The 22,710-nt window shown below is 42.7% G+C and overlaps 1 protein-coding gene and 1 long non-coding RNA gene across 4 annotated transcripts in view; one reads left to right on the top strand and one right to left on the bottom strand.

The window, feature by feature from the left end:
- The window catches only part of LOC147753972 (uncharacterized), a 31,823-nt gene extending 29,630 nt beyond the window's left edge, over positions 1–2,193 (bottom strand). The window contains exon 1 of the long non-coding RNA XR_015311513.1: positions 2,106–2,193. This is a non-coding gene — a long non-coding RNA (uncharacterized LOC147753972). The remainder of the gene's footprint in view (positions 1–2,105) is intronic.
- The window catches only part of LOC111261210 (unconventional myosin 10A), a 50,227-nt gene extending 28,190 nt beyond the window's left edge, over positions 1–22,037 (top strand). For 2 of the 3 annotated variants that reach the window (XM_022834524.2, XM_086968729.1), the window contains 27 exons: positions 545–736; positions 1,087–1,321; positions 1,649–1,884; positions 2,129–2,381; positions 2,771–3,430; positions 3,687–3,911; positions 4,248–4,789; positions 5,029–5,257; positions 5,511–5,924; positions 6,307–6,378; positions 7,101–7,147; positions 7,720–7,890; positions 8,206–8,484; positions 8,713–9,037; positions 9,500–9,995; positions 10,176–10,294; positions 10,454–11,293; positions 11,551–11,684; positions 15,729–16,085; positions 16,255–16,389; positions 16,571–16,894; positions 17,119–17,377; positions 17,585–17,705; positions 18,045–18,218; positions 18,492–18,618; positions 18,771–18,917; positions 19,187–22,037. In XM_022834524.2, the coding sequence (XP_022690259.2) occupies positions 545–736; positions 1,087–1,321; positions 1,649–1,884; positions 2,129–2,381; positions 2,771–3,430; positions 3,687–3,911; positions 4,248–4,789; positions 5,029–5,257; positions 5,511–5,924; positions 6,307–6,378; positions 7,101–7,147; positions 7,720–7,890; positions 8,206–8,484; positions 8,713–9,037; positions 9,500–9,995; positions 10,176–10,294; positions 10,454–11,293; positions 11,551–11,684; positions 15,729–16,085; positions 16,255–16,389; positions 16,571–16,894; positions 17,119–17,377; positions 17,585–17,705; positions 18,045–18,218; positions 18,492–18,618; positions 18,771–18,917; positions 19,187–19,447 (7,374 nt within the window). In that variant the 3' untranslated portion in view covers positions 19,448–22,037. The remainder of the gene's footprint in view (positions 1–544; positions 737–1,086; positions 1,322–1,648; positions 1,885–2,128; positions 2,382–2,770; positions 3,431–3,686; positions 3,912–4,247; positions 4,790–5,028; positions 5,258–5,510; positions 5,925–6,306; positions 6,379–7,100; positions 7,148–7,719; positions 7,891–8,205; positions 8,485–8,712; positions 9,038–9,499; positions 9,996–10,175; positions 10,295–10,453; positions 11,294–11,550; positions 11,685–15,728; positions 16,086–16,254; positions 16,390–16,570; positions 16,895–17,118; positions 17,378–17,584; positions 17,706–18,044; positions 18,219–18,491; positions 18,619–18,770; positions 18,918–19,186) is intronic. The other variant, XM_022834530.2, reaches the window with a different exon arrangement.
- Positions 22,038–22,710: the final 673 nt, after the last annotated feature.

The following is a 22,710-nucleotide window of genomic DNA, read 5'->3' as shown; positions in this document are numbered from 1 at the left end:
CCCTCCGTCAGCATTCACGAGTTTGGATGGTTTGACGAAAAGGGCGAGGCCATCCAACCCGATTTAAGAGCGTTTCAAGCCCCTCTCGCAGTAAGTCCACAACGTTGAAACCATGGCCAACTTTTTTCTCTTTAGGAAATATATGAGCATCTTTATGTGTCGAGGAACCAAAATGAAGATTCATGCGGGCAACGTGACTATCATAGAAGTTTCAATAGACAGGTGCTTTTTGTTTATCAGTTATTAAATGTTTCAGGGATTTTTTTGCCATCCCTTTTGGCAAACGATCATTTGTTTGCCAATTGCAAAAAATAAAACTTACACGACTTTATTTATCCAGGGGCTGGCAGATAAATGCGCAACATGCTAACCGAGGGCAGTTATTGTATGTGTACTTTTTATTTGCTTTGTAACCTTACTTAGGTAAGTATGCATAACCACGCTTTGTTGTCGATGTCCTTAGGACCGGTCTTTGTTGACGTCAATCATTATGTCATTGTATTGTTCTGTTTGATCGTTGTTTTCCATTGACTGTTTGTACCAGGTGTTTCTGCGGGAGCCCCTGGAACAACACCTCGATCGGACGCGTGCGAACCGTATTCGCTCGGCCGTTATAACGATCCAGAAGCACATCCGGGGCTATCTCGCGCGTCAACGTTACGATCGCATAAAACTGTCTGCAGTTAAGATCCAGTCCGCGTACCGAGGCTATGCACAACGGCGGAAATACCTCAAAGTGCGTTATATCGAGCCATCAGCTACTATCTTATCGACATAGATTTCTAGTCGCATGAAGCAGGTGATCGATATGTCTAATTAAACACTGACGGATAATGGGAGAAATGTATGCGCGTAAATTTTAAACATTGTAGTCAAACATCTAATTAGTATAATCTGGGGAAACTAACCTTAAATAGCTTTACTTGGGGGTTTCCGATAAATTTTATATTTGTATGCGATTACACATCGCAGGAGACCTAGCGCCCAAATGATTATATTATAATTACAATCTAGCAACAGATTCATCTTAAACAGGTCGTTTATACACTGATTATGCACAAATTTGTACTCGTGTTTTTTATTCAGGTGCGTCGTGGCGTTGTTCGTGTCCAGGCAAACTGGCGCATGAAGTTGGCCTTACGCTCGTTCCGTCGACTTCAAGAGAGTGTCGCGTTAAAACGCGAGGCCGAACGTCGAGCCCGCGAAGCTGAACGGGAGAGAGTGGAACGTGAAGAACGCGAGAGGGAGAAACGAGAACGAGCCACATTTCAACATCTCGAAATTCCGCCAGAACTACAGTTGGCACTCAATAATATCGATGGTCAGTCAATCGTTTCAAGTCAATTGTAAATTCAGGAACTATACGAAACTATACATGTCTAACTTAACGAGAAACGCATAGCTTTTTGAATTTTTAATTTGGTTTTTTTCAAAGCTAGGTCCGATTCGCTGTTTCGGATTGTTTATTCAGACAATATAAAATCGTTGCAGAAGCAGTTTTAGCGTGTACTGTTTATTCTTCTACGCTTTGACAAAGAGCCAACAGCATTGCTATAAACAGTCATGGTTAACTAATTCAGCTGAAGTTACGCGTAATAACATTCAGCATTTAAGGTAATCGTAATAACGTATCGACGCTGTGTTGTAGACTGGCAGTGTCCCCAAGGCGAGAGAAATATTGTTAAAGCAAACGAGCGTCCTCAACGAAGGCCTCGCCGGGTTATTGGACTTCCGGCAGATATCGACTCGCACGTATTCAGCAAATTCACCAACATCTATTTTAAGAGCCACCAATGGGGTCTCAAGAAAGAGCCTATTACTACGCCGTTCCTTGCTAAAGCTCACGACCAAGACAACCACGACTCGGTGGCCATATTCAAGCTTGTAGGCAAACGTTTCTTCTTCTTCTTCTTCTTTGGTTAGCCAAAGGCTTAGTTCAGGGTGAAAAGCAGATTTTTACTATGTCATAGTGACTAACGGAAGGTAGCTATAGTTTCCTAGATTAGGTATCGTTACATCGTTGCCATTATTCAGGCGAAATTGTCTTATCCTTATTCTAATCTTATTAATTTAATTATAATAATTAAGCGATTATCTAATCTTACATTTAATCGACACATCTTGCCAGATTCTGCGCTTCATGTACGACCCGAATCTGACGGGAAAGCGGGAGCGACTCTTGGGCGACTACATCGTACAACGGGGATTGGCACGACCCTCACTTCGAGACGAAATTCTTTGCCAGCTCACAACCCAGACCTGTAATAATCCGGACGCCGCGTCCCGAAATCGCTGTTGGCTGTTAATGGCTAACTGTCTTTCTTGCTTCCCACCGTCGAGAACGCTCTACAAATACCTCCTGAAATACGTCTCTGACCATGGTAAGCGAAAGAGTGGTTACAAAGAAGTAAGTTACTAGAGTGTTTTCGATAGCAGTTATTCTAGTTTGTTATCCCCTTGTACAGGAACGCTAATGGGCCTGGCCCACACGACACTTTCAGTTTGCATTACTGAATAGCTTGGCTCATTGTTTTCTGTTCGAACAAAAACAAGTCAGGTTCAAAATTAGAATACATCAAGAGTAGTTGCTTTTTTAGTTTACAATTCCCCGAAAGAAGGGCGAAACTCTATTGCCTTGTTTTCTATTGATAATAGCTTTCCATTCTATTCATATCGAACTATAATTACCTAAAAATAATAAACTTCTTTTACTATGAAATAAATTTCTGACTGTGTTGTTGCCTTTTTCGTTACGTATTTATAACAACAGCGGCCGTAGATAACTACGCTTGTCACTGCCAGCGTCTCCTTCTACGCATCGGCGCAATGGACGCCAAGCTAGCCCGAACTTATCCACCCAGCCTGCTCGAGTGGCGCAATAATGCCAATCGATTTCAGATCGGGCTTGAAGCTCACACGTATGATCAGATGACGGATCCTTTAGATAGCGGAGCGCCCGCAACCATTATTGAAGCGCACTCGTGGAGTTCGGGACAGGATTTTGCAACTGATATGCTGCACGCCCGAGGTATTGAAGAATCCCATTCATTTGGCTGGTCTACGGACCTCATCGAGGAAAATGGGAATATCGTTTACTCGTTGAACGGGGCCGATTATCTTATGGACCTAATCTCGGAAACGGAAATTGCTCCCGGGTTCGACACCTGCAAAAGCTATTATCTTGTGTCGTGTGACCGGTCCCGACCTATGGAAAAAAGTTTGCCGCTTTCGACGTCAGGGCCACATGATCCTGAACGCTACAATGTTTACGAAGCAGATATAAAGGAACTGCCACCGCTTCCGGCTAATCCCCCACCAGCTAATCGACAGGTCGCGCGGGGTAAAACATCCACAGCGAAGACTCCACAACCCGCACCTCCGGTAGCTATGGGGAGGAAAGCGCTACACCATATGAGCACAAATGCTCTTGGTGGGTGAAATATAATAAGTGATATCATAAGTGATAAGTGATATTTCCTAATGATGATCAACTACTTAGCAGGCAAAAGTGTGTGTGTATGAATAAAAAGTCTGGATGTTAGCGACCCAAGTCAATTCATAAGAGATCGCATGTTTGGCCCAGGAAATGTACATCTTTATTTCTTGAAATATTTTCGTCGTTGACAAATAATTTTTAGAAGCGGGATAGCGCAAGACGAGCTGAATATTTAATAATTATTATGCAGGTCCAGCGGCCGGTGGCGGTGCCTACAAGAAGAATCACATGACTCCTTCTCGGAGTCGTTCGATGGACGATCTTCTCGATGGCGACGAAGGCTCGGTAGTACCTCCACCTCTATCGAAACGCAGCGCCTTAAATGATCGTTACTTTGAGGTCCGTCGAAGCCATCAGCAACTTAGTACTCATAACGATAGTGTGGTCAGTCACGATGACCTTCAGAGCGATGCCGGTTAGTTGCTTAGATTTAAAGACTTACCGTATATTGTTGGCTGTTTACAGATATATTAGAAGGGCGATCGATTTTATGCTTGTTTTCTCAGAATTATTCTTTTCTTTTTCATCTATATAATGCACATCTTACCTATAGTAAGTAGCAAATGGTAATGGTGATACGCAGCCATAGGTCCAGTGGGTATAAAACTAGATAATTATTCAACTTGTTCATAGACGTTTAATATGTTAGAATTTTTCATGATACATCGATTTGTTTTACTTTTTTCAAAAACTAATAACCTAGTAAGATTAGTGATGTATGATAATCATAATGTTGTTGGCCTGCTTGAAGATGATGATGTGCTCCCACTAAGCACGAAGTCGCGACTGAATCAGCGATACTTATCTCAGCAAGCTGGATATCAAGGGCATCATCAACAGGGCGAAATGGCCGACGGCCGCTCTTCATCTATTCCCGACATATCTGAGTTGTCACCGATTATGAACGCAGGAGGCGAGCGTCCTCATCCGGCCTGGCAACGTAAGCTAGGATTGAGCGCATCGGCCCTCAATGAACGCTACTTCGATGACGGCAGCACTGGAGGTGCCGACGACGGAGCTAGAGGCTCGACAGGCTCTATGCCAGTCACAGAGCAGACGATCGAACCACAGCACAAATTTGCACGGGATCGCCCGCCAGCTGCACGGCCCGACTACCGATATCCTCCACACCCGAAAAGCAAGCGCTCAGCGCAGGCTCCCGGGCCGGCCTTAGGAAGCGGATCGCAAAGTTCACGCGCAACTCGCGTAGGGCCTGGCGAATACACACGGTCATCTGCGATGTCTGACTGCTCGGAAGCGCCGTCACTCGCTTCACACGTACGCCACGTCAAGGTACAGCAACTTCACGAAGTAGGGATTTCTGCTTCACTGCAGTGAATAATTAATTTCAGAGAAATAGCGGTTATGTCGTCGTTGTTAGGTTGTTAAAGTAGGTTTAATGTCGATTGGTGACCTTTCTTTAAAAGACCATTTAGTCGTTTGAACAAAGAATCGCATTTCGATAGGATTTGTATGCGCACACGTATCCGTATTTGAAATATTTCGATCATTTTATATTTCTTTTGGTATAGGTTCCATCACATACAGCTGACCTCGATCAGTATCTTGATGAACTGTTTAATCCGGTACTTGATGGCGATGATGGACTATCAGATGCCCGCTCCCTGGCCGCTAGCCTGAAGGGCCGTCAGCGAGACTTCGATGATGATTCTCTTATAGAGGCAATGAGCGATCCGGTTCGACTATCACGGAAAATCAAAGGAATGATATTGGATGATGATCAGGATAGCACAAGTGATCGTATGTATATCTTTCTACTTTTTATAACATGATATTAAAAATACTAAACTATTAATGGTTACATTGAAATTATTCAGTGAATATTTTTTTGGCACAACCGTTATTTAACTAAAATAGCAGTAATAATTCGATGTATATTTCCGCAACAGTTACTTTAGTACCATATTAGCAGAATTTTTTCAAATAATACCAAATGCTCTATGGGCTAGCTAGTTAATACTTGATTGTTTATCTATGCATATTCGCCGTACAGCTGTGGAATCAGGCTCAAAGACTCCCGACCCCGTATTTCCAGCGCCTCCGCCGCCTCCACCACCGATGCCGACACCTGCACAGCTTGGACTCTCTTCATTATCGAACTCCACGACGACTTTACAGCGCTCTTTGGTGCCACTGGATCAACCCCTTGAAGTGCAAACAGCGTCGCTCAGTTTCGACGACGATGAGGTCCTCTCGCTTGCCGAGGACTCAATTGGAATGATGTGGCAGGATCCGGTCGCACTGAGCGCTCGCATCAAGGGTGTAACGCAAGCAGTTGAGCAACAAGGAGCAATGTCTGGAGCAGGTGTGCAAGGCTTACCGGGGCTGAACCCAGGGGCAGCGGCGTTCTTTGGCTTTGGAGCACCTGGTCAGCGAACTCAGGGTCCATCAAGTCCTGGAAGTAACGGTGAGCTTTGAATCAACGCAATAGGAAGACAATATATAAGTACATGTTCGAGTTGGTATATACATATTTATATACGCAGCCAGTAAACATTAATCAGAATGAATATACATATATATATATATATAGCTGTGAATATTTCATCCCATATCTACACTAGGTACACTATAAAGAGCCAAAATTAGTATAACGTCTGCTTTTTCGCTTGGGCTCATTGTGAACAGTTATTTCTTACTTCAAACAGGAGCTCACACTTGCAGCAGCTGTGTTCGTTTTGACACCCACAGATATACGCAGGAACTAAATTTTATATTGTATGCATAAATAAACATATATATTCATCATGTCTATATCTAAGAAAGCGTCCCCTAATATCACCTCCTAGGCGGCGCTACAACGTCGAACAGTAACGGCTCGAATCCTGCCTTTTATAACCTGCCTCTGTATAACGTGTCAGGTAAAAACAAAACAAACTCACCAGGTTCCGTAGGCTACATAGCTTCCATTGCCAAACGTCATGTTTCTACTGGAGACAATCGAAAGATGTCCTGCTTTCAGTCTCCCTTGTGTTCTCTTTTTAAGTTAGACCAACTTCCCGCTAGTGGGAAGAGCTAACTTAAACTCTTCAAGCTATTGCACTGCACCATCACGCTGTTGCACGTACACCAGCTATTGAATCACCACGAGTCTCACAGTCAATTTAGGATTATTTGTATTCGTTTCCATTCGGGCGATTAATGAATACACGAAGTTAGAATAGGTAGTGGCGTCCGTCCTGATCGTCACGCTCACCGTCCTAGTAGAAGTTCCAACCAGTCTATCTAAAAAGAAGTATCGTTCCATTAAGTGAGAAATTGATACCAAATACAAGTTATAGTCTTGCACAAAATGAATACATAAGAAACTTTTTGTATTTTTATTTTAATTGTTCATACTCATATGGCCAAATCTATTTTAAAAGCTAGATTTATGCATTTGTGATAGTTGAAGAAAAAGTGTGCTATTTTCTATGCGTGAATGCCTTTGTCCTAGCCCTAAATACTATACGGAAGCATACAATATTTCTACATATATAACCACAAAGAAATTTGTCCTTATTAACGCCTCTGCATTGTATAATTTGAGCGACTAACTAAAATTATGAATTTTCTTCTTCTTGCTACTGTTCAACGTGCATAGGAATGACCGTGCCAATAGTTGACGCCAGCCAGTTGATACAGCAACAGGTAAAAAATAATAATGAAGGCCATCGAAGCCTAATGAATTCCGATGTCTATATAGGCCTAGGTGTGTTAACAAAGGTTAGCTTGGTAGGCTTGGATCCAGTTGAATCTGTCTCCAAGTCAGCGATTTTCAACATCTATGGTTAAATATATATACTATGATCTTTCACATGTTATTGTACAGAAAATTACTTACGCCCTTACTTTTTTGTTTTGTGTATTTTTATAGATCTACTGTTATAATACCATTGGCCCTGCTTCGTAGCATCTTGTCATTGCTATTTTAAATTCTGAAAGATCCTTTCAAAGTTGTTCGTAGGTATCGTGGAGATAGCATTCTTGACTGGGCCTATAACTCCGCAACACGTCAAAGGTGTTGACCGTTCTCACGTGTGCATTTGTTTTGGCTACTGACATGTAATACAACATAAAAATGTACAGCGTTGTATGCCTGTCGTTCTCAAACCCGTTTGAAGTATCCCAGTCCTTGTTTGGTGCTAATCAAGTTCATTTGAAATGCACTCAATTGAACAAATTAAGTGTATTTCTAACGAATCTATGATGAAATGCTTTAGGTGCTGCAGCAGCATATGATGCAGATGCAACAACGGGCCTTCTTGGCCAGCGCCGTCCAGCAAAATCTTCAAATTCAACAACAGTTAATGCAGCAAAGTGCAGCACTCCAACAACTGCTACAGAGTTCGGTCATTGGAGGAACTTCCTCTCCTGGCCAGTCAGCGGAAGAGGTACAATGTTACTACCTGAAACAGTCCTTATTAAATCTCTATCTAATTATATGTATTTGATTTAGCAGTATACGTTTTCTTGGAAAATTTCTCATCACGCCTAACATCTAACAATATATTTGTATTTTTCAGATTGTTTAAGTTTGTAATACGTGTCATCGTTTTAAAGTAAACTTCGGCAGTGTTTTTTGATTAATACTACCATACATACGTTCGTTGACATAACTGATACAACGATTATGTCAACGAACAGAAATATTAGCTAGGACATTAGACGCTATGGCATTTACCATATTCTTTTTTATCTTCCTTTAGGGACTTCAAAGTATTCAGTCGACGACATCTGCACCAGCCAATCTGCAGAAGGGCCTTTTTCCGTCAGGTTTAAATCTGATGAGTCCCCTGCTGCTGAGCCAATCACCTGGAGTTGGTCAAGACCTCTCGACGCATTCGGTGCCTGCAATGCCGACACAAGCCCCCATAGGGAAATTGCGAAAATTTTCTGATAAAGGCGGCGCTGCTAGTGATTCAAGCAGTACTAGCAGCAGCAACAAAAGCAATTTTCAGAACGTCCTCTCCGAGCTTAAAATGAAGGTATGAAGATAAATTTATGTTTACTTAATTCCATTGCTGTTAAGGGTCGAGTTAACAAAAACGTAACGAAAGCGTTTTACGGGCACAGTTCATAGACTTTATTTTCCACGTATGACAGTTCAAACTGTTGAGCTGAATGAATGAGTCACTCTAACTGGTTATTGTCCTATTAGTTAGCGTTATTAGTATAATTTTCTATTGTAATCGTTCGACTTGCGGTTGCCGTAGGCTGGTAATAGCGGACCTCCAGATCCGCCACTTTCACCGACGTCCGCGAAGAAGAGGGCTGCTGATCTGTATGGCCGGGCCAAGACGATTCGTATCGGAAAGTGGCGGTGGCCACCGCCTCGAGACGATAAGGGCAATTGCATTCCGGCACCGGGTCAACCTACTTCATTTAGCGAGTTCAAACGCCTCAAGCGTGAGGCTAAAAAGCAAGCCAAGAGGGACGCTGGTTTAGCGGGACCTGATGATGACGATATCGAGGTCAGCTCGTCCGACGATGAGAAATACATGCATGGCAACCCGTATAGCCAGATGAATGCTGCAACAGGTTCGGCGACACTTTAGATATTCTGTTTCGATGGGGGTTTTATGTATTTTTAAGTAAGTTATTTTTTTAGCACTTTAAGTTTAATTTTTTCGGAATCACCTCTTTTAGTTATAGGATCAAAAACTTGCCCGCTGCTGGACTTATCTGCGAGATCTTCGACGAACCTGTGGAATGAGAGCCATACAAGCAGCTGTTGGTCTTGATCATTTTCTACTTTTCCTTAATTGTTTATTTTTTTTCCTGGTCGTTATTTTAACTTACTTACGCTAAAATATGAACCAACGTAACACACTGCTTGGGAGTTATAGTAACCATGCGATACACCTTAAAAAGATGCGTATTACCGAACCAGACCGTGTTACATCCAGCCTTCAGTGTTGTTTAATGCAATGTGCATCATTATAAAGGTGCTAACATTAAGCTGAATTGCCGCCTTTTAAACGGTATTCATAAATGTTACAGGATCGGGTGACAGCGCTTTGAAGAGTAGTGGTACTAGCAATAAGGATGATATTATCAAGGCTTTCGAAGGCCGGTCCCGTCCAGATCCCGGATCGATCGGGAAAATTCGTATTAGTAATGAGATGAAATCGAAACTCGAACAACTGACTATTGATCATTCAGTCCGCTCGAAAAGCTCGTCGGCAAAGGGCAGTCCTGGTTCAGCCGTATCCGCTTTCAAACAGCTCAACGATGAGCGGAAAAACGCTCTTGAACGTCAGTTACAAGGTTGGTCTGATAATCAAGGTCATAAATGGACCGATGGCCGAGCCCAGCCGAGAACATCGGCAGCGGGAGCTGGTACCGAATCAGATGCGGAAAGTTTCCATGTTGATAATCTTGTGAAAAATAAAATTAAAAAAATGGAACGAGTGTCGCAGCAGATCAATGAACGCGGGATACATCCTATTGGAAATGGAGAACAGGCATCGACCAATAGCTCTGGCAAGTCATATGGGTAAGCTAAATATCCGTTCCTCCTTTTCTATTACCCCCCAGAGCGGACTTTATGTCAAAGTCTCATTTTGATGAGCCTCGTAAATGCATGGACCTTAAAATAGTACAAGATAATCGTAGCAGTCACTCTAAGTAACGCTGGTAAACTCCTGTTTGTTTTTTTTTTTTTTTTTTTTCTTAGATACGACGATAACAGCGATCCAGATTCACCGGTATTAGCGCAAAATAAGAAAAATCAAAGGAACCAACTTGGCCCTCCTCCACCGCCGCCAGGGGGCGAGAAAAAGCAGACGTCCGAATGTAAGGCTTGAGTTTCCCAATATGTATGCACTTCTTAAAAGAGTCATGTAAGCGATGTGCAATGTGAGTTTTACACAGCTAAACCCATACAATATTCAACTTTCAATGTCTTAGTGATGTCTAGTGATAATAATTCTACTTATATTGGTACACTTTTAGATGAAGACGTCAAGGAAACCTCGACACCTCTGATCGAGCGAAGTAACCGTCCTCCAGTCCAACAGCCGCAGACACAAACCAAGCTCTTTCCTCTGCCACAGACTTCGTTCCTGATGTATACAAATACACGTTGGGAACTTCGTATCCGCAAAGAGGTTTTTTCGCCAGCCGAGACATTGAACGATCCCAAAGCCACACATCTGATATTCGCACAAGTCGTTCGCGAGGTGATAGCGGGCACCACGATTCGTTTGACGCTGTCGGAAATCTGCCAGCTTCGCTCCCTTTTGTCGGAGTTCGGCGTAACGGAAAGTAACGTAAATGCTGCGGCAGCACACAAGCCTCACGTAAAAAAGGCCATCATCGAACAGTGCCGTAAATTCCCGAACTACTTTGCCCGGATCTTTCCCGTATCAACAGGTGCTGCAGGACAGCGACAAAACCGGTCAGGAAACCATTTACCCGAACTGCTTGGAGTGTCCCATTCCGGCCTGCGACTACTACGACGTGACCGAGATGCGTCTAACGGACGTGAGTATCTCCGGGTCCTTGACACCATTGCATTCGATAATGTCGTAGACGTGAGTTTGGCCCGGGTTTCAACCGTGCAATTACTGCTACGCGATGGGGGGTTGATGACGTTGTACTCGCCGAAAGCGCCACACATTCATTCGATTGTCGAGAGATTTGTTCGTGAAGCGCTTCGTGAGGGTGGGGGCAGTGAATTCGTACGGGCGCTGGCAGATTATGTGACCTCAGAAAACAGTCTGCTCAGTTTTCGTCGAGGAGATATCATCCGCTTACTGCATAAGCCTGCGAGCCATGTCAATGTTCCCAAAGGTGAGTGATGAAAACAGCTACAGTCGAGAGGCGATATATATATATATATATATGTTGTATATGCCAACAGGTTTCAGCGGTTCATTACTAACGAGCTCAGCAGAGTATGGTGCTACTTTTCATCGGTTGAGATAATAACCAGTTTCTACAATCCTATTTCTATCATCGGTTTCTAGCCAGACTTCTTCGAGCGATTTCAGTTTTTTATTTATTGATATTTATTAATATGTTCTAAATTAAACTGTTAATAACTTCAGGCTGGCTATTCGGCGCATTGGATACTGGCGATACTGGTCTGTTTCCTATTGAATACGTGGGGCCACTTCAAACCCGCAACGGTCATGATATGGCAGCAATGCACCATTCCTGGTCACATGCCGAGCATAATAAGGTGGGTTTATAATGCTATTCATACGCTACTTATCAAAAACTCTAAAAAGTATTATTGCCTTTTTATTATTGACGAAATAAGTAAATTTGCTTTTCTAAGAATGATTCTAATGCTACATATCCATTGACTACTATATATATATATATATATGTAATAGTTTAGTTGTACGAACACATTTGGCGGTAACACGTGAGCGATCTTACGAGAGTGATAATTGATCGAGATAGAAGAAGCAAAAGAGACGCAGACGAATTGGACGACAAACGATTCTCACTTAGGTCGTACCCGTGTCCTACGTTGGATATATTTATAATTTGTTTTTAAACAACTTCTACCTAATAATAATTGTGTATCCTCCATCGACTGCTTCGTTGTCGAAAACAGCACACGCTACATTTCTCTACACGGCAGCCATTTTGGAGTTCTGCTGCAATATTCCCTCCTCAGCATCGCATGGGAATATTGGCGACACAACATCAGACTATCAAAGGCAACAGGACTATGAGAACCCTCAACTTTCTCAGCTTATTCGTACTATCCACACAGACTCAGGCGACCTATAGACGACGCAAGTTCATAAACCAAAAACGATGCGTTGCTTCCCTTCGGGGAAGCTACATAGCATAAGCTAAGCCTAAAGCAGCTTCTGTAACGAAACCGAAAGAAACCCAAAGCGAACATCCATCTTGTCCCTTGGGCTTATACGCGGCTGTCGATATAAAATTGATCCCCTTCGGTTTGGACTTTGAAAAGTCCATGTTTCCCGTAGCCCTTATCCGTGGTACTTCTGCGGTAGAACGTTATCTTACCAAATTCCAACTGCCTGTAGCATGGTGAAAGGGACCACTAGCGAACGAAGTGAAGGAGTAACGGCTCTAAGATAGGGCGAAATTGCAAACGCCATGACTAGCGGAGCAGCGGGGGTGTGGAAGACGAGTTGCACACTTCTTAATCAGTTTTAGCCTGGCTCACGGATGGTCAGACAGGAGTCAGGCTCGATGAAGGTAACGCGTAACTGCCAGCCGATCGTTCTAGGGTCTCACCCTCCATAGCCAAAAGGAGAGTCATTACCACCGCAGCCACCAAACCGTTTCCAGCAAATAGCCGGTAACCAAGACACTGAAACACTCGAAGATAAGAACGCGGTTACGCGACTACACCTCGAACACATAGAGGATCTTTACTTAACCAAAGGCTTGTATGCGGCGTGTCGCTGACGGCTATTTGGCACCGGTTGAAGGTTCTGAGGAGTTGTGGGTCCAACATACAGAGCATAGGAGAGTCACCCCACTCAATCTATTCCTAGCACAAACTACAGCGTATTCGCAAACAGACCCTTAACCGTCGACTGAGATGGTTTTCTTTTAAAAAACCGAAAAAAAAAAAACCAAAACCGAACAAGCCCCTGGCTGCAGCGACAAGGGTAAAAATACCCGATGACATTTCCCTGTTTACCCTCAGCTTTTTGGTTTGGGCTGTGTTATGTTTCGCTTTATATATAGAGAGGGGCTTGGAAAGTGACCAGACGAGACTTTTTAATAAGAGAAATCAAGATATGAACAAAGGCCACTGTTCACTTTTGTCCTAGGATATTACATTGCTATACAGCTGGTGGCAAAGGGTCCTCCAAATAAGTTTTTTTTTCCTGAGAACAACTCGATAAGCGGTTAAACACTACCGTCGCCATCAACGCGGTGCTGGCTAGCTACAACTCAAGCCTAACTGTGTTTGCGAGTTTCGCTCAAAAAGTTACTGGACCTAATTTCATTATCTGAGCGAATGTGTTCCCAACCGCCCTAAGATGGGTAGGTTGTGCACATGAAATATGCTTTTTGTAAAACGCTTTAGAAATTTCATAACTACTTGTAGTCCTGTCAATGGACGCAACCACAAAGCACCGGACTGCCTCGGGACGTCGACAATACTGACCTTTTTTTATGTTGTGGCACTCTAATTATGACAGGACTGTCGATGTGTATATGCGCGCCAATAGTTCCTGCCATTTGTTAGTTTGTTTATGAAACAGGATAATGTTGAAGTGGTTCAAATCATGCTTGCTTTGTCCCTGCAACACAGCCAAAACTATGACCGAGGTCGTTAATATTCAAATGGAGACTTCGGTGGCGTGCACAAGAGATTTGAGTAAAATTTCTACGCTAGAGGTTGTCCGAAGCATGCTATTTGGATTTTGGCAATTACCGTTATTATTTCCGCGGCAGAATGCAGCAGACGCCCCGGCCAGACAGCTCTGCTAATCAGCATGTTGGAGGAGGCTGACTGCGTTAACTTGATAAGATCCGCCTTATTGAAATGGGTACCTATATACTCGAGTCTGTTTGAATAATGCTAGTGCTACTTATTAATCTCTTCCACTTAACGTAACCGTATCTAAAACTGTTATTATTCGTGTTCTTAGTAATGCAAATGCTCCTGAAGAATTGCCACGGGGCTGTCTTCCAGTAGACATGTTCCTCTGACATGTAAATGTAAGGTAGCTAATTTCCTCAATCATATTTTTTACGTCACTCAGAACGAGAACACAATGTCCCATCATATGCGTCACGTAAACACTAATTATAGTACTCGAACGAACTTCAACATGCGCCAGGTTTCTTGGGACCTTTAACATCTTCACCTTGTTCGCAAAACAAGTCTTCGGTGTCACTTGTTGCAAGTATAGTATTAAGGATTTATAGATCCGGACTAGTCTGGGGTTTCTCCAACCTACTTATGACTGCGTTGAATCAGAATAAAATCGTAAATTCGAACCGGTCGACGACAAGTATAACTAATATATAGCTCACGTTTATTTGTATCAGACACAGTTCAGTGAAGACCGTAGCTGTTGTTTTAACGTAATTGATTGCCACCTATGAATCTGGATATCTTTTAGAACACGCAGAATGAGCCGCTAGAACCAGTAGTAAGCCATCTACGTGGTCGCCAACCGCTAGTACTATCTTATTGCTATCAAGCTGTAACTACTAATCTACTCACGTTCACAGTTATACCATAAACTGATCGAGCTTCAAAACCGTCGCAAATCTTCTAGAGTCATTTGCTAATCTCAATTCAACAATCGATGAGTGCTGGCCAAAAAATGAGGACTCTCCTATTCAGAGGTGATCCAGTGTTGCTATCTTTTCAAATAGGATACGTTTTACGGTAAGCTCTTCTCGGACGGACTAACAGCGGGCTAAATCTCATTTTACAGCCCAAACGTAGGTTGCTCAATCCACGTTTGACACTAGTCAATCGAAAGTAACAAACACTACGAGCTTTTAAATAGTGTCCGTCGAAAGCGTGTTAGCAAGCATCACTGTTATGCGTCTCTTATTGTCATTCCAACTTGAAACTTATTGTTACTGCTGGTTTATCAATGAATATGACCGGAAATAAGTAGTATTTTAGAGTTTCACATAAGCCTCTATGCGAGGCGCTGCAAGTTTTACATATGCATAATATGCGGGGCAATCTGTTTGCCCGTCACCTACACCTCAAACATTACAGGGCGACGCTTGCCTACTTCGTCTAGCTGAGTAGTTCGTTATAGGCAAAGTTTGAACCAAAGGATTCAGTGCTGTGAAAACAGATGAAAATTTCTTTTGAAACAATCGATAGCTGCGCGACGCAAGACTAGTCAGTGTCACAGTGTTCCGCCATGTGCCTATTCTGGTGTCGACTGCGGCTGCCGCGCTCTTTAAAATTGATTGCGCAAATCGAATTCGATCAGAAGAAAAGTCACAGAGATAATCGTTCATCGAAGTTACAAAAGGATTCGAATGAAGATCTTTTGAAGTTGTCTTCGGTACGAGAGCACCTATTACACAAGCGGACTGGAATTGATAAGTGGAGTTCAACCCCTGACACCCATTTGATTTCTAAATAGGGCTTTTTTTAGTAGCATTGCGAAAAGTGTATATTTTTCTCAATCCGTTAATATTTACGCACGTTCTCTTGCTCCAACTGTATGACCTGGAGCAGATCCCTCATAACCTAGGTTCTCAATTATCATACTGCGTATTAATCTCGTTCTTCTTTCAGGATGAAACCCGAACCCCAACATCGAGGGAAGTGAGACGAATCGAGCGTAGCGAGCACCAGAACTTACCCAAGAGATCTCCACTAACCGAGCCAAACGGCATTGACCCGCTTCATGAACACATCGGGTCTGATAACGAATTCGACGTGGTAGGTGACCTTAATGCAGGCGGGCCGGGTGGACTAGGTTCCCCTATCGCTGGGCCGTTGGAACCAAATGGAAAATTCTCAATGCTGCAGTTCGCTGTGTTCAACTTCCGTGAGAGTTTGGAGAAATACGACGTCCTGAGAGACCGTGAAAATCATTCGATTCGAGGCAGTATCAAGATGCTGGAGTTGCTCAAACAACAAAATAAACAGGTAAGATCTATTCGTAATTGCAGATATATTTGGACTGAAGCTGCTGGAGCTACTTTCCCTAAGAAAACGTGTGTAATCTGTGAGCTGAAGTTTTTATATCTATTGAACTAAACTTCCTGTGAAGTTCTGTCCATAATTAGAATGCTTCGTCATCCTGTTATATCTTTAGGGCAAGAAAAAGAGCAAAAAGAAAGCAGAGGAGGACTCGGATTGGACATGGAGCGAGCTTACGGAACTTGTCAAGTTCAGCAAATCGCCACTCCACAAATCCCTTTTGCCCTTAGAGTCAGTCGAATTGAACAAGGTAACAAACATTAGTATTCAATTATACGATATATTAATAGAATAGCCGAAGATTTTTTTTCTACGTAGATGAAAGGAAAACTAACGTCTACCCTATTATACCGGAATATATCTTATTATAAAATTTTATTTATAGACGTTATATATGTATAGACTTACATCTGAAGTTAAACTCCATGCAGGTGGCCGTAGACTGTTTCATACAAATTATGCGTTACATGGGCGATTACCCGATGGCGAAAGGCCTTCTCGAGGTAGACTGCGTGTATTCGATACTTAGCACGTTGCACAAGTACCCCATGCTCCATGACGAAGTTTACTGCCAGCTCATCAAACAATGCACCTCGAACAAAAGCTCGAAGCTTGATTCATGCCAGAAGGGCTGGCGACTGCTATCCATAGTGACCGCGTATTTCGATTGCAGTGATAACCTTCGACCGTATCTTTTCCATTTCCTCGAGACCGCCGCGTTTGATAATCGACGAGCGTTCCATGGAACAGCGATGGTACGATGAATATGAGAAACTTCGGTTAACTGTTCAGTTTAAACTCTAGACGTTAGATTAGAAGGGTTCACAAAGTAAATCAGCTAGTAAAATGTTATAGTTATAACTCTGGCTAGATACGGGTTAGGAAGCGACATGGGCGGAAGAAGGGTGCTGCTATTGTTATTGTTATTATTCAGTACCGTAACGAATAAACTGGTCTACTGTGTGTAACGCCTGTGTAGGTGTGCCTGCATAATCTGCGCAAGACGTTCCGCTACGGAGGCCGCAAGAATGTCCCTTCAATTGAAGAAATCGCTGCGATTTCGGCTGGGCGAAACTCGAAGCGTCAGATGTACCGCCTGCCAGGTGGCACAGAAAGGGTTATTAACACGAGATCGACAACAGTTGTTGACGATATTATTGAAGACATCTGTTCCGTGCTCGGTGTTACAGATCCCCTTGAGATGGAAGAATTCTCGTTGTACTGTATTGTAGAAGGCGGTAAGTGCAACGTATTTAATCGCCGTACCGGGAATATGGACAGGTTCAGATCTCGCAGCATAAATCATTGCTCGATAGCTGCACATCTAGTACGTCCGGACAAATGTTGCACGTATACGTTAGAACCCCAATTCTAGTAGCAAGCAATGATGCGCCCTTTATCATTCTAATAATAACGGTGTTGAAATGACGTCCTGTTGATATCAGATCCATTCACGATGCCACTGAGTCGTGATGAGTACATTCTGGACGTTACCACGGAACTGCTAAAGAATGATCACGTCTTCTACTTAATCTTCTGCCGTTCCGTCTGGTATTATAATCTGAGGTAGGTTCACGTCACCGACAAAGGGTACCACTGATAGAAATAGTTATTCTATCGATTGTCTATATGTAGGTTGAAAAGAACGAAAATCTCTGTTTTATAAACCCGAATTCGGGCTTGAAAATGTAACTGGAAAATTTATCGTTCGCATTCACGATTTTGTACAAATAGACCATGCATAAAAACCATGTATAAATACACAGTTCATCCGCTACCCGGATGTGAGTTGATCTCCGTACAGAAACAACATTTATCTTTGAGACTTGCCCGTTTCATACATTCAAATTCAGCCTCGTATCCATGACGCTCACGCTATATTACTGAACAATTTCTTTTTTTTAGACTCGACAATCAACTTTACATCGAGGTAATCTTCAACCAGGTCGCACCAGATTACCTAGAAGGTCTTCTACTCGTTACTGAGGGCGATGAGTTACCTGAAGGCGCCGTTCAAGACATCGCCCGAATTGCCGCGCTGTTACATCGTGCGGCCAACATGCAACATACGCCGACAAAGTACGTGATTCATTCCTTTTGGAAATTACTCAAATTAGACCGAGCATTGGCTAAAAGTGTTTCTATTAAACGGAAAACTGCTATTCGCCATTTCTCCCTAGTGATCTGGGATCAAACAACTTATTGACCCAGCAGCCCACTGTACAGGTTGACTAATTCTAGCAAAGCCTGTCTAAATCGAGCTGAAGTAAAGGCTTGCTGGCCAGAGAATGGATCGTTATTAGAGATTAGACTTGTTTCTACATCGCGGTGTTGTTCTTTGTTGTTTCTCAGAGATGAAGTTAAGTATCTCCTGCCGAAGCCTGTACTGCCAATGAAGGACATCAAGCCACCACAATGGGTTGAGTCCGTTCAGCAGCATTGGCCCCAGGCCCTCACGGCCACAACAACTGAAGCTAAGGTAGGCTCTACGTAATGAGAGGCGATTCTATAGAGCTTTAAATGAACAGATGTGTACTATACGACGATTATAGATCTTCATCACAATGAGTTGATTGCCATAGGTTTAAGCAGTGTTTATTTGTGCTATCTCTGGGTTATGATTATTTCTAGGCCGAATGCCTCGCTATACTACAACAATGGCCATTGTTCGGTTCATGCTTCTTCAATGTGAAGTGGATGCGCAGTGAGAATACAGCTAACGAGCAAGTACTAGCCCTCAACCGTGAGGGTATCCATTTTCTCGATGTGCAGACGCATGTAAGCACCTTTGCGCCTGGAACTTTGTACCTGCTTTGACGAATGGTCTAACTAACAAAAACATGGAAAGTAGGCACAAAAACCTCACACGAACACGGTCTATTATTTCTATTATTTTTGCCCATTGCAACGTGTGAGTCTCGTTGACGTTCATTTCTGGATCCGTTTGGGATGCATTCATAGTTCTGTTGCTATGTCCTTTTTTTTTTTTTCTAACTTAAAAACTTAACTAACACTTACTTTTTCTCTGTTTTCGGCATGCGATGCAGAATACTGTTTGGATGCAGCCATTTTCGGAGGTGATCTCGACCCGAAAAGTTCAAGCGGAGGATGGAACCCTGTTTTTGGATATGAAGTGCGGCAATCTAATGCAGCAGAAAATCACGCGGATTCAAACTGAGCAAGCTCACGAAATCTCACGCCTTGTGCGGCAGTATATCAACATTGAGCAGGGCTTACAAGGCCGAGGAGGACCCGGCGGACAGCTAAACGCTATGGGAACACAAAATATGACACTGACGAGGCGTTAATACTACTAATACTGTCATAATCTTTACAAGGAAACTGCATACTTTCCCAATCTTTGAAGCGGGAAGACGAACGAGGCTCTAGTTTCGCATAGTCTTAACGTTGCAAGATGTAATACTAATGCAATAATAATGCAATAGGTTTTATGGCGACTCACCATTAACTTGGAACTTCGCACCAACAAATGGCACCCGATCGCCAAATGCCAAACGGACCGTCCCAGCAAACGCCCAAAAGGACCTTGAAAGGTTACGAAATCTTAAACGCCACAGCCATGCTGACCGTTTGAGTACTGGCATATAATCAAGTTTCGAATAATTTTAGCTTTGCAGCGTAGATAACGAAAGACCGGAGATATTTTGAGTGAATCTTACTGAGAACTTGTTTCAACTGAACGAGCGGACATGACGACTGTCGGTGCTCACTAGCCGACAATTTATACTGTGCAAGAAGATGGAGTGAATTTTGAACGGATGCACAATTTCGAAACGGAACTCCGCCTGCCCGTTCGCATGAAAACCTAAATAGGATATCGTCGATGGTTAAGTGCGATCTTTTTAAGCAGATAGTTGCACCTAGCGTTGAGCCATGTCGGGTGCCTAATATTATTATCATATCATTGGAATCATTTACTAAAATCTCGTTACTATTAGAATATATATTCAATAGCAGCCTTCATCGAACTGGTCGTTTCTTGTTGGCGCATGATTAGTTTGGAGCTGAATGCAACATTGCTGAAGTTGCCACTCACTTCACATGATGCCACTGTGCAGGGTCCGGGTCATTGCGTATGTGGGTCAGCATATGGGTTCGACATGTATTCGCGCCCGACATTTCGTTTACCTTGAAAATCGTGATCGGCTTGAACAACCGAAGAGAGGCTCTATTCATTCATTAATTCATGCAATATACTATATAACGAATATATATAGCCTTTTGTATAACTGCCCTGTTGGACCCTGAACGGTTCATTACTACTAGAGACATTAGACAAAGAGCGAGATAAACTGTGTACTCCGAACGCCAATTCAAGCTATACATCTCTTTCTCAATGAAATCATTACCTTGCTTGTTAGTACACTTTGTACTATAGCATTTCGATGTTTTCTCGAAACGTGCTACCGTATGTGTGTTGTGTGTCGTATTTGTTAGACGTACGCCGATGACACGACTGTTTGGTACTATGCTTGATAATCAAACGCGGATCTGAGGCGCCCGGCATCAAACCAGAAATCTAACGTGGCCCGATTATTTTTTATTCGGTAATGATTCAGCATATAAATACATCGTGTGAAGCAGAGGTGCTATTTCCTTCAAAAGAAATGCGTTGGGAAGCTGTGTGGGTCGTACGTTCACGCGCAGGTGACACGAGTTCGAAAGAGTTGACAAATAACACCGTTAAGCAGAAATCACAACAACAACAACAACAACAACAACATTAAGAGAACATAGGAGAGTGCCGTATATAGGGAAACTCATAAGGAATGAGCATCTGTTAACTGTGTTAAAATGGCATAATATGATCGTATGATTAGTTATTATCAGTTCACACTAGCGGTAAAGTTACAACTGCAATAAGTAGTTAATAATAGGTACACATACGTTGGAAGTTAGGCAAAGTTTGCGGATGGCTGACAAACGCCAGTGCTTGAGCTGCCTAGGAACAGTGATTAGAAAGCAAATGTTGACGCTAGTGTAATTAACGATATAAACTTTGCTCATTGTTTATTAATATTGGAGACTGACTTGTGAGTTATTAACAGCTGTCGCTCATCTTAAATTGATGGACGACGCCGCCGCAGACATGAGATCGGCTATCTGTGGTAGATTGCTCGCTACTAAAACATACTCAGAACAAGAAGGAGTATGCCATTTGATACGCGATGGCAACGCGATAGAACCTTTTCTGCGGCTGTGATGGCAAAGAGGCTTATCGAGAGCCGTTAGGCGTCATCGAAATCCCCATTAAAGTATCCACATAGTCTACGAGACCAATTTCATTTCAAGTTATTTACGACATGCTATACTCTGTTCCCATCAATATGCTGTACCGTTTCAGCTAGCGTCAGTACCTTCTGTTCAGGTCCGCTAAAACGCAATCGGTGCTGATCGACCTATCTAGGCTCCCCGGATGCTGAGTTGGGCGTATTTCCATTTCTGTCCCACATGTGGTCGAACATCTAACAAACGTGTATGACTATAATACATCAAGGGATACTGAGAAAGGAGAAACAGGCCATGGTGTATTTGTTGCCTTACGAAGCAGTTGAACTGATCAGAAACTTCAGTACGAATGACAGTATGAATGTGGTTTTGCCCTTGGTGGGCTTAGCATATTGAACGAGTGCCCACAGGATCCTATCTACAAAATCATCGATAGGAACCATCGACGTACCGTCCGCATGTATAGCAGAACTGAGTGATTATAGATAACATTAGTGATCTAATGAATAATAGTAGTATAATTAATGACAAGCTGAAAAGGGAAACAAAAATAACGATATTAATATATACATGACAACACCAACAACAAAAGCATCGATAATAACAGGAAATCCGTAGTAAATGAAGTACTGGTCAGGTAACAATGAAGACGAATGTGTTTTTGTCTTAGGTATGCGGGTTAGTTTTAGACATTACGTTCAGCTTAAACAGTAGAACGAGAGCATACATTTTTCACATAACAGCTAGTTAGACAAATGTATCACAAGCAGTGATGCTAGGGGTATTTTTTACGTGAACTTTAATGCCCCGTGAACGAATATACAAATGGCACAAAGCTAGCATACATTTAACTACCAATAGGCTTATTGCTAGTGGGCGAACAATGAATGCATCTGCGATTTGATTTCTATAGTTTTCTAATATTTTTAGTCAACTTTTACGTTTGTACAATGGCAAGGCACAGATAACAACCTCACAGTTTGGCGGAAGATTGTAATGTGTATAAATCATAGCACCGGAAGGAATAACTTGCAAAGAAAGTAGCACTTATCATTTTCTAGCATTATTTATTCCTGGAAGAGTAGTAGTAGTAGCATTTCTTGTAAAAGCCGAGGTCTCTCAGCGTCTTCTCAAAAGTTACTGGCTATTCATTACCATCGTGACTTTGCAGAGGAGTCAATTGTTTTAACCAAAAGTTTAGATTCGAAGTGAGCAAAATTGGAGTTACATGATTTCGGAGTAAGCGCCTCATCTTATATAATGCCCCTCATACACAGGCCTTCGATGAACAATATGATTTGAAATCTCAGTCGGAAGATCT

The sequence above is a fragment of the Varroa jacobsoni genome, unplaced genomic scaffold (genome assembly GCF_002532875.2).
Source record: "Varroa jacobsoni isolate VJ856 unplaced genomic scaffold, vjacob_1.0 scaffold_61, whole genome shotgun sequence".
In the NCBI taxonomy this organism is placed as follows: domain Eukaryota; kingdom Metazoa; phylum Arthropoda; class Arachnida; order Mesostigmata; family Varroidae; genus Varroa; species Varroa jacobsoni.
The sequence above is the reverse complement of the archived record's forward strand: the minus strand, read 5'-3'. Positions and strand labels throughout refer to the sequence as shown.